We start from the raw sequence: 15,523 nt of genomic DNA, 5'->3' as shown, positions 1-15,523 counted from the left end.
CACTGTCTTATAGTGGTCCCACTTTACAAAACAGCACTTGAAAACATGACATACATTGCACTAATCTTTTCTAAGTGATAGGTTTGAGGCTTTGGAAGAATATTCCTTGTTTTGGGGATTGTTAGACATCACAACAATGTTAATAACTGCAGTTTAACCTTTAATGCTCTCTAGCTCTTAATATGAGACACTTGCATCTATTCAATGCTTCAATGCAAATAATATTTTTATTTAAGGTTTAGCCATTAAAAGCAGTTACAAATTTGGTTGTATCCCAAATTCTCTACTGCTCCCCAGTGCTGACTCTAAAGAGCTGGCAAGACAACTGGCCATCTTACCCCCATTAATAATGCTTCTGAGTGCACCCTTTTCCTTCCTTATGGGTAAAACACTGATTTATATTCAGAAGCAAAAAGGTAAACTCACTTGCATGTATTAGAGTACAAACTGGTTGTGTCACTCGCTTTGAAAGGCTGTGTCCCAGAGCAGCAATATATAACCAGCTGAAAGACGTGAGAAGAATTGCCAATAACCTCATACAAATAGGGACAAATGGCTGCGTTGGGTCATTCATATCAGCCTTTTCTGAGTACACTGAAGATTGAATATCGCATTGCACCGAGTTCTTTGGCCAGAATCTCATTATGGCATTATGAAGCGAGAGGTAGAAAAGAGAGTATCTGGCCTTGACTGTTACTTGTTTCATCTAAATAAGCTGATGGTTTGCTTTATAGCAATACTGGTGAGTAGCAAAGGGCAGGAAATCTGCACTTGAGAATCTGAATCACAGGCTGCAACAACAGAATATTATCAACTATTTATATAGCTTTTAAGTGAATAGTGAAGTGGAACAGAACAACCATTTTTTGTATCTGTGGAAACAATTTGATATTGCTGAACATTTAGAAAAACAAAGACAAAACTTCTCTTGCCTAATCTTTCCTAAGCTAAACTATGTTCATTTGTGAGTCAAATCCAAAGGTAAATATAACAGAGTATGTGCAAATCTCAGTGTCTGTGGGAATTAGCAGAGGTATAAAACAGCCTGGGGAGGAATTAGCAAAGCAGTTTAGACATTCAGCTTCCAAATTTGGCCCCACAGTTTCTGACTTCACAAAATATGATTTATATCCTAATAGTAGCAGCAAACATACAAAAATCACTAAACAGGAACAATTTGCATTCCTCTCTATGTTATATCAATAAATAAACACACTGCACTTTTCCTGGGCTAGTTGACTTCATCTGTTACATAAGTTTGAGGGCTCCTTTCCAGAGACGTGGGTTGCATCGATAAAATGATACAGCAACAAAGTAAATAGCCACGGATATCTGATCCCAGTGCCACACCCCAGGAAGCTGAATTCATTGCCTGCACCTCCCTGCAAAATAAATATCAGTGTAAGGGCAGAAGGTGGTAATGTTTCCACAGGCTGCACTCTCCAGCAATAGAAACATTGTGCCCCTTTAGGGTCATCAAGAACAGGGAGCAAGATCTGCCTCGTCTGTGCAATTCGTCTTTGTGCAGAGGATTCCTCAGATAATATACGTTTTCTGTATTTCACATGTATGCATTTTGATGTATAAAATAAACAATAAAATCTGGACTGATGTTATTTAAATTCATGTTCATCTTATCATCTACCCATATTATCTCATTTTCATAATCTAAGCAACCTTGGAACACGATGTGAAAATGCCAGTGTATTAAAGGACTGAGCCTCTTAAAACTCTACTTCACATGCCATGCCCTTCATTTAATGTAATATAACAAAATTTGCTTTAGCCTCTTTTCTGAATGAGGTTCGTGCTCAGTTCCCAACTTGTCTCATTATATTTATGACCCATGGCATTACTACATTTATAATAATACTAAATGATAAGCTTCCATCACGCATCAGCAGCTGTCTCCCACTCACACAGGAACCAATTCCTACTTGCCCATTAGAAGGCATTATATTTTGCAACTACAACATTAAAAATCCCTGAATCACAAATAGATGAAAAGATCTGAAAAACGTATAATGAATTTGCCCCCAAACCATATATAAAACTTAGAATATTTCTAAGGTTTTTTCATCACCATTTGACCAATCCACCATTAAAGTTTATCTGTTACTCAACTACTAATCACATTTAACCTTACAAATGAGCTAAACTCCTGGACAAGCTCATTGCATCACCCCACAGGTGTCCATGGCATCGTTTACCTGATACTGCTGGAAAACCACAATCTGAACTATGGATATTCAACATGGATTCTTTTTAGACTAATTTCTAGTTACAGAAATTGCATACCATAGAACACTTCAGTTCTGCCACTGTTTCTTTCTACTGCATCATAAAAGCACCAAGAGAGATTTTTGCTTCAGAAAGTCAAATTATGGAAGGAAAAGTATAAAGGCTCTTAAATAGATTCCCTGATATAGGACATTCCTCCATTAATTCATTATATATTTTCTGATAAAAGCATGACAAACAATCCTGAAACAAGTTATGTGAGGATCCCAGAGGGACCTGCACATCCAGGGTGGTGCAAGGTGTGTGTCTGTGCTGAGGCACATTCATGAGCTGCCACTGAAAGTTCAGTTTTCTCTTTCTCTTGGCTTCTCTGTGCTTGTAAATTCAGTTTATATTAAAATATCTTAAGCTGGAGTGTTTGTTTGTTTTTCAAGGAACACGTATGGTTTGATGTTTCTGGTCTTGTTGCTTCCTGCTTCTAAGCAAAATCTCCCACTGAGATTTTGGAGACAGCAGACAGCCAGACAGTGCATATAAAGCTGCCAGTTCATCTGCTTTTATGCCTCATTAACTGACCTGCTGCTCTTTTCTCCACTGTCCCAGGATTTCTAGACACCTGGCAGCAGTGTTACACGTACACTGCATGAGAATAACACCTGGCAATGGCTCCAATGTATCTGCCAGAGGGCAGTGTCCTGTGCATATAGAATGCCCTGGGTTGGAAGGGACCTTCAAGACCATCTAGTTGCACCCGCCTGCTGTGGGCAGACCACCTCTACATCACAAGCACCAGCAATTCAGAACATGTTGGATTATAACACCTGCATTTTATGTCTATATATTTCTTGCAGGAAAACCTCAGGCAGAAATATGGCTCTCAGCAATTTCTTCACACGAAAAACTTGCAGCTGTGACTTTGGAACAGTAACAGAGCAACATACTAAATAAGCAAAATTACCTTGGGAGGAACTACTCCCCTGCAAAGCATCCAGAGAGAAACTACATCTATAAAGAAAGAACTAAGCACAAATCCCCAGAACTGGCAGCGCTCTTTATCGTGCCCCAGACAGACTCTATTTTAATGCATGCAAAGCTCTCTCTCTTCCTGAAAGACTCCTCGAAACCCATCTGTTCCGTGGTGCATCCTACTCAACAAAGCCTCCCACCACGCTGTCTCAGCATTGCACAGCTCAGTGTTGTCCTCTCCAGTTTCAGCTTGTGCTCCCAACTGCACGCTCTTCCGGAGGGAAAACCTCCCCTTCATCTCACACAGTTCTCCTATTGTACTGCCCTGTCTGCTCACACCACTCTAACAGCCTGTATGAAGAGCAGAGGCTCAGTAACCAGGAAAAGAGACACGCTTTCTTGCTGGAGCTCAGCACCCAGACGTGCTGTTTGTGCAGTGATGTGCTCACACAGCACTTGCTGTCTCATAATGCTGTGAGTGTGGCTGTGAAAAGCCCTGGCTCTGTACAGACTAATGCCAACTTAACCAAGGCCTTTCTAGTTTAAATATAGGGCAGTGGTATCTCCTGCCAGGGACATCGCCCTCCACCAACTGCAGTTCTCCCTGGGGGATTATCCTTTGAAGGTATTTTAATGCTTACTTTTCCTGTTAGAGTTATGATGCAGAAATGAGGTTATCCATGAGACCTCAGCATTTGCTGCAAGGCCTCAGGAGGGCTCAGAGATGCTGTGAACCCTTTGGGGCTGGAAGAGCTCTGCAGTTGCATATTCTGCCCTGCACGATGAGACCTGGCAAATGGCTGCGACTCATCAGCATTAAGTGAGTGATTAATTAAGTGGCTTGAACTGCAAGCCCATACACCAGAACTGCAGAAACAAGGCTTTAGCCACATCCGTGCCTGGATGCACACACAGACACGCAGGCTCCTATTCACTGCTGGTGAAAACACACAACTAATGATGGTGACTGTGTTGATAAAACAGCGTTCTGTGGCTGAGAATTTGCATAAAGCAAATCTAGTGTTATCACACTCTATACCTATTGTGGTCTCCACGGAAATAAATAGGAGGCATTACTTTTGGATCCCTCTTACAGCCAGCGCTCCCCATCTGGGTCCTGTCCCTTTAAAGAGGAGGGTACCCGCTGTTGGGGGTGGGTTTAGGGCCGGTCATGTTGGTGCTGCCGCCCGCCCGGTTGTTCCGCGATGTTCCGCCTGCTGCGCCTGGGCCCGCATTGCCCGCCCGCATTGCCCCGCAGCGCTGTGTCCCGCAGCGCTCTGCCCGCCGCCGCCTTCCATGCCCCGGGCAACCAGCAGCGCTCCGGTCGCCCTCTCCTCGTACCGCCGCACCCGTGCTGGGTAACGCTGCGAGCCGCCGCCGGCAGCACTGCTAAGGTAGGGGGCTGGGCTCCAGCCGGAGGGGCGGCTCCTGTTCGGTTCCGTACTGAATGTGACCCTCTTTTGGGGAATAATTTGCGGTGTTGGGTGTTAAAATGCCGTTCCAGCTGCTGAGCGAGTGGTTGGGGGTGGCTTTGGCACGAGGTGGGATGATTTTGGTTTCCTCGTGCGGCTCCGGTCAGTGACTCTGTATTTAAATCCCATAGGATGCTATTGGAAAACAGCGTTATTTCTCGCTTTCCTATAATGAAACTGAGGAGTGAGGGTGACATCAGAAATACTGCTGTATCAGGGCTGGAAATAATTGGATTGATAGTTAATAATAATATGGTACTCAGTGCTAATTAATACTTTTCTTTTAGGATGCAGGATCCCCTGGAAAGGCAGCCACGGATCTCAGTGGTGAAAACAAGAAACTCAACAAATCTCAGCAGCTGAAACAAGTCTTCAAGCAATATGGTGCTGTAGGAGTGTCATTCCATGTTGGAATTTCATTAATATCCCTAGGAATCTTCTACGTGGCTGTGTCAAGGTGTGCTTTGTACAGTGTCTGTAATGGTTTAGACAAGGGCAATATCGGACCATTGTGTTTGTTTCTAAAGAGATGCGCTCTAAGGCTGTTGTATTTATATATATGAGTCCTCTGCTTTTAGTATATAAATGGATCCATAAGTTGATCCAATCTCCAGTCAGGTGTGAGTGCAGATAGATGTGGTGGGCTGCTGAAAACAGAGCAGAGGCTGCACCAAAGTGACTGGCCAAACTAGATGAAAGAATTTGCTTTTCTGCAGAGGTATCTCCTGTTCTCATACAGTAGCATGGCATGTAGAGATAGAGCCATGTGAAAGTGCTGGAGATCAGAGATAAATGTATTTTACTGGGGGATGAACACAGTTTAAACTGCAGGAGGCAACAGCCACTAAAACTTGGGATTAGACTATCCAGCATTTTCTGTTTTAACCTTAGAGGAGTAGGATATTGTGTATATGATTCCAAAGGGAAGCACAGGAGCTTTGGATAAGTCTGTTTTGTGTGAGGAGAAAGAGAGGAGAAACTGATTATTTCCTCTGGGAAGGTGGTTCATGGGGCTGAGTGTTCTCTGTGCTGCAGTTGTATGGCCGATAAACTAAGAAGATATTTGACTTTTGACACGAATCTTGACAATTAAAACCAAAATGTGCATCTGAAAGTAATGCATGTGCTGTTGTTACAGAAGTAAATGGGGCTGTTAGTCCTGGAGGAGCTCATTTATCATTTATCAAAACTTAAAAGTAGAAATTCCAGAGTTGTGCTGTGTTAAATTCCCTGAGTAAATAGCACTTTAGATTCTTCAATGTGCACTTTTAAGATAAACTAAGCAACCTTGTTTTCTTTTTCCCCAGCGGTGTGGATATGACTCCAGTTCTCATCAAACTTGGTTTCAGTGAATCATCATTGCAATCTAAAATGGCTGCTGGTACAAGCACGTTCGTGTTGGCATATGCCATTCACAAGCTGTTTGCACCGGTACGAATCAGCATCACTGTGGTTTCTGTGCCATTTGTTGTCCGATACTGCCGGAAGATTGGTTTCTTCAAACCTCCTGCTCCAAAGCCATGATAATTCCTTATTATTATTATTTAAATGTTTAATATTCTTGTTGTTCTTCAGTTCCTTTGAATTCATGCTAATGACCTTCTCTTGCATTTCTCTGGCTTGTTCATTCAGGTGAATGTGAAAAGTGCTGTCCTCATCTTCTTTCCCTTTATAAAAAGCTCTTGAAGTAGTCTGGTTTGCACTGCAAGTGCTAATATAAATGCCTGACAATGTGCAGTCTCTTGCAAAAACCAGACGTAGAATCCTGGATTTATTTTCTAGATTTTTGGATCATTTATGTTTTTCATGCCAAAATGCAGTTGCAGTTTCTTACTGTGCAGTTTGGAAATAGAGTAAGATTCCTAATAGTAGAATACTAGTTCTTCCATGGACCGTGTAAATAGTTCTATTGGTAAGTAGGTGTACAGGGATCTAAGGTGCTATGCGAGTGTTTATTTTATTGCAGAAGGCGTATGTTATGATCCCAGTCCTGCAATCCAACACACATTCCAAACTAAATGTAGCGAGAGTACCTATGTGCTTAATTACTGCACAGAGATCATTGTTTTAGCTAGAAGAAGCAACACACCTCTGAAATCATGGCTCCTTGGTGGTGCTTCCATATCGCAAGATTTTGTTGTTTGAAACTATGCTTTTCTGACCTTTCTAAGGTCTTTTTTTCTTTTGCGTTTTAAATCCTACAGACTCATAATGAGTCTAGTGAAATCACTGTAACCAGAATTACCTCCTATTGAATGTATTCCAAAGATAAAGTGAAGCAAAGTATTGGTGGTGTTGAGACCTGGCTTTGTTATTGGGCACATCTTGTTGGTCTCTTTTGGGGTTTTCTTTTTAAGCTGGCTGTTAACTATGGGGGTGTTCTGCTCCTGTGGGTGAATCTCTGATCCTCACCAGAAGCCCAGATGTTGCAATTCACAACTTCTCAAAAGCAATTCTCCTGCCTTTGTCTGATAGACTGTGGACTGTACCAACTCATGGTGTAATTCAGTTCCTTATTTGGGCAGTGTTCTTACTGAACTGTGTCGTCATGTAACCACTTTTCCGTTAACCTAAAAATTGGATCTCAAATCTGTGTATTCAGCTTAATGTTGTATGCTAAACGTGGGTTTCAGACTTCAGACTGTGCTTCTGTGAGGTGACTGAAGCCACATCTGAGTCTGTTCTCCCTTCCTCATCTGTTCTTTTGACATTGTCTGCCTCTGTACTTGTGCTTATCATTTATACCATGGTGGCTCTGACACAGGTCTGTGTATACAGGAATCTGAACTAAAATGGCAGAGAGCTACTCTGATCATTGAAGTATTCTTTTGCTAAGCTGTCTTTTTGAAAAGAAATACTGCTTGAGGGAAGGAGGAATGAGGCAGGTCTTTGTCACGAGCAAGTTATTAATGCTCAGACATTAAATTGCATCCTTAGTTCATCAGTGTGAATATTATATTTGTTACTGGGATGGAAGTTTATTGCTGGCTAATTCAACAGCTAAAAAGCTGCAGGGACTACATAGCAAACAGGGGGATGCTGTGTAGTAACAACATGCAGCCACCACCTCTAGTTTTCTGATCTACAGCCTGAGGCTGGATGGAAATAATTCATGCTTTGCACCTCTTTGAAATTTCAAGTCTGACTTTGGCATGTCTTGCTTCATTTTCCAAGAAACATGTTCATTTCTATGAGTTCTCTCACTGTTCAGGTTATTGTTCTGTCATCTAAGGGTAACTAAAGGATTCCATCGTAATCAAATAATGACAGCCGTGCTTTATTTGATCAGTGATTTCTAACAAGTAGATCATGTCCTGAAGCTGATAAAACTTTTTCTTTCCTGTTCCTAGACTGTTTCTATAAAACAAGACTCATTTAAAGCAAACGTACCTGGAAGTTATTAAGAGGTACAAGCACTATAGGTTTTGTTGTGGTAGTAGGAAAACACTTCATTTAAACTGTGACCTGTAAGGTAAAGATGGTTGTATAAACTACTGGCACTTTTAGATGAGTTTTTGCTAAATATTTTACAGTGATTTGAGAATATATTTTGAAATGTAGAATCCTTGCTTGTAAAGGAACTTTTTAAAATAGTTTGTAAAGTAGTAAGAGACCTCCCATGGCTCCTGATAATGACAAAATAAATTGCTTTCTCAGAGCATTTGCTTCAAGTGTTTTACTGGAAAATACTTAGTTTGCATGGCTTGTTTCTGAGTGGAGGAATGAGAAAGAACTTCATGACAGATTACAAGCAAGTTTTACCACACTCTTGAGGAGTTAGTTTGTTTAAAAACCAGTATCCTTTTCAGAAATGATGAGAAAACCTGTGAGATGCTTTGCCATTTATGTCTATGGTAGCTATGAAGCCCAGGTTCTAATCTATTACTTCTGCTTCTAATAATTTCTAAATAGAGGGGAAAAAAATTGGAGCCCAGAGTATAAACACCAGAGAATTGGAAACATGGATTGGTAAGCAGCATGCTTTGGTTTTTTGTTCCTTGTTTGTGGTGTGTATGTGCACCTCACCTATGACTATTACACTTCAGCTGCAAAGAAAGAAGCAGATTTAGTTTTTAAGTGACTGTGAAACTCTCGTGAGGTATTTAGTAACACTTCTAGTACTTTCCTGAAGAATAATAGCTGCATCTACTTCCACAACACCAGCACTTACAGCAAGAACTTAATTTATATCAACTTACTTCTGGACAGAGCTAGAGTCTGTGACCATGGAGGTAAGTCAAGATGTGCCTAGTATGACAGTAATGACAGGAAGTTGGAGGCAGCCAGCACCCAAGATACTATGTATTGTAAGGAACCTTACCATGCTTTTCAATATATAAGCAATCTTTATTTAGATACTTGAGCGCTCACATATAAGACAAAAAACTAGAGACAAAATGCACACATCATTCATTTTTAGGACACAAATGCATTCACCTCAGTTTCAGATTACACCACAGGTATGATACCCTTTAGCAGCCCAGTGAGTTCACAGGCAGGTATCTCTGGGATATTGCACTGTTCAGTAAGATAGAACCATCACTGTCTCTTGTTATTGGAACAATGTGCTATAACTATGACAGACCATACCATAAAGGCCTTGAACAGACCTTGAATACTTACATGAATAAATCTGGCCCACGTGTAGTTATTTTTCAAGTACATTAAGTATTCCACAACATCCAGCTAGAAGTCAAATAGATTACGTTGCAATTCAAGGTCAGTTCAAGATGATAACCAACCCAAAACTTGTGTTCTTAATTGCCACTGGATTCCAAGACCTGCTCTTCTTACTGTATTACAGTAGTCACAGTACAAATCTCCTCGTTAGTCCAATGAGATTACCCTTGTTAAGACTATATTCTGGATGGGGTGGCAACATCACTTCCTATTGTTGGGCAGCTTTGTAGAATTTGCTGTAATCCAGGGATGAACAAGTACATCCTTCAAGGGCAGCCGATGGAATGGGTTATGTTTCAGAAGCTTTGAAATTAAATCTCTTGCACCTTCTGTTACAAATACTGGATACCTGAATTCCACCTAAGAAAAGGAAACAAGACAAAAGATGATGCAATATTCTTTGGCACTAATCAAAACTGGAAAGCAATAGGGTTCTGCCCCCCAAGGTACAGAGAGCAAAGAAAACTGTCAGCCTTGTGGGCTATGTACCTTGTACCTAGTAATTTCATCACAAGGCTCTCGCTGCTTGCCAAAGTTCAGCTAGTGTGCTTTTTTGGGTGCTCCCAACATAAAACCTCATTGCTGGAACCTCTCAAGTTTACAGAACTCTAGAAATATATAATTTAAGTTTTTCCTGATACCTCAAGCAATTAATATTTTATATACCAGAAACATGAAAGTAGTGGAGGAGATTGTGAAGAATAAACTGCTATATGAAAAGGTTGGTGTTCAGATACAGGTAGAAACAGAACAGAACCAAGCAGCCAGGAAAGCTGTCTTTATTGTAATTCTACTGGAGTCACTTCAGGATAGCTTTAGGGATCTAGTTTTCTGTGTATCTCGTTATGGCTTTCCTTCCCTCAAAAGCAATATTAAACTTTCAAGAAGACAAGAAGTGAAACCAAAATTCACCTAGTCAAAGTTATGGTACATACCCTGGAAATAGCTCTGTAGGTTTCTTGATATGTTGCTGCTTCAAAAGGTGGCTTTCCTACAAGGAATTCATAGCACAGAACCCCCAGGCTCCAAATATCCACCTTTTCATCATGTGTTCTTCCCTCAATCATTTCAGGAGGCAAGTAGTCAAGTGTCCCACAGAGAGTTGATCTCCTGAAGAAAAGCACAGAGTACAGTGTATCATTTACCCTTTGTGGCTGTTTGTTAGTATTAGCATCTTGATTCCAGTGTTCTTATCTGTATCTCAGTGTAGTCTACCCCAGATAAACCCAGTATCTCTGGAATTCCATCAGTCATTCTAGGTTTGCTTTGAAGTATTCTGATCATGACAGGCAGTTTTGCCCTTCCTTTTTGCCTCTCCCACTGGCTCACAGGTCAGTGAGGCTTTCTTCATTGGGTGCAGTTCATACTAAGGAAACATTCCAGGTACAGCATGAACTGAAGTTCTGATCTTCATTTCAGGGACCACTGTAACCCTAAACCAGCGCACTAACACCCTTGTTTCAGGTTCAGTAAGTTGTCAGATACACAAATGGAGAAGCAGGATAACGTTCCCTCTATGCTACGCCAATCAAATATTAAGAGCTTGACAGCACTGGCCCAATTATTAAATGCTCCCCCCCAGTATTTCAGTAAGTTGACATTTACCTCCATTGCATAACTAAGTTTGGCAAGAAAGCTATAATTTTCATTACAGAAGAATTTCACTGTACAAGGTATATACTGTGATCTTACCTAGAGGATGGAGCATGCACAGACCATCCAAAGTCTGCAATTTTTAACTCTCCATTTGAGCCAAGCAGCAGGTTTTCTGGTTTGATGTCCCGGTGAATCACACTCTTGGAATGACAGTATGATAGGGCATCTGCTAGTTCTGTAATGTACTGCAAAGAAAACAGAACTGTCAAATATGAAGACACTGATGCTCAAGCTTTATTAGCTACAGTATAATATTCTCTAGTCATAATTAGCAGTTTGGAGCAGAAAAATTGTTCCTTGCACTCACAAGCAACAGATGTTGCTTGAAGTGACCACACAAATTACAGTGCTGGGCAATGCTGAACATTATTCATTGACACTGAAGTTGTTTGTCCTCCCAACATATTCCTAAACAGGCTGCAAGTGCATAAGCAAGCTAGCATCCAAAAAGTTAGTTTTATGCAACTGAAAATTGCTAGCTCTTCAGGAGAAAGTTGCATACTTCAGGTATGCTACACAGGAGCAAGCAACGTACAAGCAATTAGAACAACCTACAGTTGCAGTTCTTTGTTCATCGAATTTGGTGTGCTTCTGTAGCTCCTTGAAGACTTCTCCACGAGGTGCATACTCTAGAATAAGGTAGACTCTTGTAACATCATGGAAGTAGCCGTATAGTCTGAGAATGTTGGGATGCCTGCAAGAAATTGAAATGCCTTCCTGAACATATTTTCTGTGAAACAACTAATTCATTCAGCAAGTTGGGCTTATTTGACAGGAAACAGAATACCAGGAACAAGCTTAGACTGAGAAATTGCAGTCATCCACTTGTAAGAACTGGCCAGGTGCTTGGCTTCTATGTTTGGGTTCTCTTTTCTTTTTGGTCCATGCGGTGGTGGGGCAGGGGCAGAATGGCAAGAACCTTAACAAGCAGTTTCTTAACAAGCAGTTTCAAGGTGTCACGTATTACAGAATTGCTTTTCTTCAAGTGAGTTTACTTTCTTTTTTAACTGAGCATAAACTAAGAAGAGGGTAACAGTTATATTACCTGAGATGAGATTGTATTTCAACTTCTCTTCGTAGTTGATGTTCTACACCAGCATCCTCAAGCTGTGCTTTAAACAACACTTTCAGTGCAAGAATAAATTTACTCTGTTTTTCACGTGCCAAGTATACATTGCCAAATTTTCCTTTCCCCAGAGGACGACCAATTTCAAAATCATCAAGAGACCACTGTCTTCTGCAAAAGGAGACAGAAAGTTACAGAATAATGCTTGAGTGTATCAGCAATGTTCCACTTATATGCTGATAGACTTTAGTCTTTAATGGAACACCACCAAGAGGACAAAACATGCATTGAGACTTCTCAAAGGGAAAGCTTCTCTCTTGCTTCTAAAGCATATGCATAGAGATACAGCTACATACTGCAGCAAAGCCAAAACTGTATAACTAAGCACATTCCAATGTACTTAATACAGATACATTCTAGATTATCAGAACTGTTTTAAAGCAGCCATACTGCAAGTCAAACTGCATCCAAAGTCGGTCTCAAGCCCTCCTGCACACGTGAACACATTTTTCCAAGTGAACACCATGTTGTTACAGCAGTGATTATCAGCATTCTCTCACAGGAAAAGTTGCTCCTTTTTGTGCCAAAAGCTTTCCTTCAGATTAAAGTAATTTATTGTTCCTAAAGATTACCAAAGCAAAGTAACCCTTCCCAGAGTTTCATTAATAAACATTGTCTCTATGAAGGCCACTGTTCTTAGCAATCAAGAGGCTTAAGTAGGCAGCAGCTTGGCTGCAACTCAGTTGTAGCATGAACTGCTAGACATTGAAAGCACAACTAACAGCTGTAAGTTTTTAAGGCCCGCAACTTACTTTTTAGTGTCTTCCTTTTTCTTTTTAGTAGGCTCTTCACTTTTCTGTTTAGAGACACTGTCTGCTTCAGAACTCTTTGCTGTATACAATCAAATAGAACAACTATAAACCACCAGCGAATGCAAAACATTCACAAGGAATAAGTCTGGGTAGTATCTACAGCAATTTACTGTCTATCCTCTGTATTTAAAACCTAGCATAGCTTACCAGTGGCAAAGCAGCAAAGCAGTTAGAGCTACTTTATCAAAGTGTAACTTCAAATGCTTTTTTGAAACTCATGAAAACATTAAGAAGTCTTCTCCCTCCTGCTCATACAGTGTTCTTGTGTATCAGATTACCATGAACACTGGAAAAAAACATGATGCAGGGATACCAATTGCATGTATTCAAAGTTGACTAATGAGCATCTGTAAATTTTCAAGACTGGAGGAACACTTCTATTAGCTCCTCTAAATCCTTAACTCTAGCAACAAGGACAGTACAGTAATATCTAAGATGAAGTATGTGCTGCTTTTCTCTTTCTGGGTGCAACCATCTATTCTTCTACAGGACTGTCCAACATGTCGTTAGTGTGAGCTTTACATTTTCTGTCCTGCACTCTTGTTTGAATTCTCCTGAGTGTCACAAACACAGAAATGTATCATCTTTGGAATTACCAGGTCCAGGAGCTTGTTGAGGTTTTTCACTGCTCTTGCTTGGAACCTGAGGCCCAGCAGTTGGCTGGACTGGAAGTTTTGGTCGGGGCTGCTGTGTTGTCTGATTGTTAGACAGTTTTTGGTTTGACAGTGAAGAATTTTTTTGTGATTGTACAGGAACTCGCTGGGCAAAATTTGCAGGACACAGAACACGTTGCAGTTGAACTCCACTGTTCAGTGGCTGGCTCTGGGCAGAACTCTGAGACACAGGGACACGTTTTGGGCCATCCACAACTGGATTCGCTGCCTTCAAAAAACAACAACTGCACATTAGTAATAGAATAGAACACTATAACCTTTATGTCCCTGTACAACAGTGTTAGGTACAGGTTGCAGAAAAAGATAGGGAGGAGAAAAAAAACCAGTATATTAAAAGAAGATGTTAAAATTACTCTGATCTTATTTTTTAAGAATTGAATTGACTTGTAGAAAACTACTGTCTTATTAACAACATACTTATTCATAACTAGACACAGAGCCACCAAAGTGTAGATAACAGTGGAAAGCTCAGACCAGCCTTTACTATAGGAATCCTGTTCACATACAATGCTTTGAGTCACTGTTCCCTTGAGTGATGTGTATTTTAAGATGCCTTGCGCTACTACAGGAGTTCATCAGAACAAAGCCAAGTTTAGGATAGTTCCTTTACCTACTTTTAATCCTTTTCTTTCAGTCGAGGAAGGAAATTTAAACTAATATTTAAGTAATGCTTAGTTGCTCTAGAATTAAATTCAAATGCTAATGATCTGTTACTGATGCCTTCACTCTCTAGGAAGACTTATATTCTCCTTTTTTTTTTGATCCAATGCATTGAAAGCTGATTTTAAACCATGCTTCTACTACTTTAAAACCTGACAAGGACCTGTTTATACTTAAATTAGAAGAAAAGAATGTCCGTGCTTCTGTATACAAAGATATGTAATCTTAAGGCATGCACAAAGATATACAACATTCAGGCAGCACGTCCTTTGCAAGTCACAGCCTGTATGTTTTTGCTGTCTTATTAGTTGATTAGGGATAAAAACTGCACTACTAGGACTTCCCAATTAAATAATTGGATGTTAATAACAGCAGCCAGAAGCTCAGTCACCCCCATCAACTCGATAAGCCTCTCACCTTAATAACACGAGAAGGGTTCCCAGGACAGTTCTCTTTTATCTTCTTGTCCATAGTGCCCGAGAAAAGCAAGATACACTTTCACCTATGGAGAATGAAACAGAGAACAGGGCTGAGCCTCCAAGCAGCGCCACTCCTCGGACGTGCTGCTCTCCCTTTGCCCCCTAGGCCTCACTTTAGGCCTCCCCCTAGGCCTGCCCGCCCCAGCTCCGTAACGGCCGGGCCGTACCCACACCACACGCCGGCTGGGCCGCCCTCGAGGCAGGTAAGGCCGCAGGTAAGGCCACAGCACAGCACCACGCGAGGCCCGACCCGGCCCAGCCGTCCCCACACTCACCTCGGCCCGCGGCCGCTACAACTGTTTGAATTCAAACCTCCCTCCCTTAAATAGCCTTTAAAATTCCGCCCCCTCGCCATTGGCTCCTCTCCTGGCATCCGCGCCCTCCGATTGGCCGCTTTTCAGTCTACCTGCCTTCCCATTGGCTCTCCTGACTCCCCGCTCGTCGCGAGGCCTAGACTCGTCGCCGTGAGCTTGCGGTGCGCATGCGCAACGGCGGCCCGCTGCGTACCCGCGTCGTCCCGACCCGCCCACCCTTTGGGCGGCGTTTACGTTACATACGTACTTTACGTACCGTCTGTCCGCCGCTTGTTTCTTCCGTACTCCAAGTGCGTGGATCGAGCTCACACACTTTCTCTCCGTAAGTCTCAGCCCGGCCGCGGTCTCTCGTTACGCAAATCGCGTTACGTCCAGCCCACCCACCTGTGGCAGCGCTACAACTCCCGCTCAACGAGGCCTCGGGGGTGAAGGGCTCCAGGTTA

General features: G+C 41.7%; 2 protein-coding genes across 4 annotated transcripts; one reads left to right on the top strand and one right to left on the bottom strand.

Moving 5' to 3' along the window:
* The first annotated feature begins 4,352 nt into the window (after window positions 1–4,352).
* Window positions 4,353–8,337, top strand: FAM210B (family with sequence similarity 210 member B). Its single transcript, XM_015881846.2, has 3 exons — window positions 4,353–4,601; window positions 4,967–5,136; window positions 5,987–8,337. Exons 1-3 carry the CDS (start codon window positions 4,413–4,415, stop codon window positions 6,201–6,203), a joined length of 576 nt encoding a protein of 191 aa, XP_015737332.1. The 5' UTR covers window positions 4,353–4,412; the 3' UTR covers window positions 6,204–8,337.
* A 665-nt stretch (window positions 8,338–9,002) lies between these two features.
* Window positions 9,003–15,446, bottom strand: AURKA (aurora kinase A). 3 transcript variants are annotated; one of them, XM_015881841.2, is made up of 9 exons: window positions 15,042–15,128; window positions 14,705–14,789; window positions 13,550–13,835; window positions 12,894–12,972; window positions 12,061–12,252; window positions 11,571–11,709; window positions 11,052–11,200; window positions 10,295–10,469; window positions 9,003–9,719 (listed from the first exon to the last, which is right to left on the bottom strand). In XM_015881841.2, the coding sequence occupies exons 2-9, from the start codon at window positions 14,756–14,758 to the stop codon at window positions 9,561–9,563; spliced, it is 1,233 nt and encodes a 410-aa protein (XP_015737327.1). In that variant the 5' UTR covers window positions 14,759–14,789; window positions 15,042–15,128; the 3' UTR covers window positions 9,003–9,560. The 3 variants fall into 3 exon arrangements, with proteins under 3 accessions (XP_015737327.1, XP_015737328.1, XP_032304548.1); XM_015881842.2 differs by lacking the exon at window positions 15,042–15,128 and adding an exon at window positions 15,337–15,446 and having other exon boundaries at window positions 9,006–9,719; XM_032448657.1 differs by lacking the exon at window positions 15,042–15,128 and adding an exon at window positions 15,328–15,431 and having other exon boundaries at window positions 9,006–9,719.
* Between the last annotated feature and the right edge of the window lie 77 nt (window positions 15,447–15,523).

Source organism: Coturnix japonica, chromosome 20 (genome assembly GCF_001577835.2).
Source record: "Coturnix japonica isolate 7356 chromosome 20, Coturnix japonica 2.1, whole genome shotgun sequence".
Classification (NCBI taxonomy): Eukaryota; Metazoa; Chordata; class Aves; order Galliformes; family Phasianidae; genus Coturnix; species Coturnix japonica.
The sequence above is the reverse complement of the archived record's forward strand: the minus strand, read 5'-3'. Positions and strand labels throughout refer to the sequence as shown.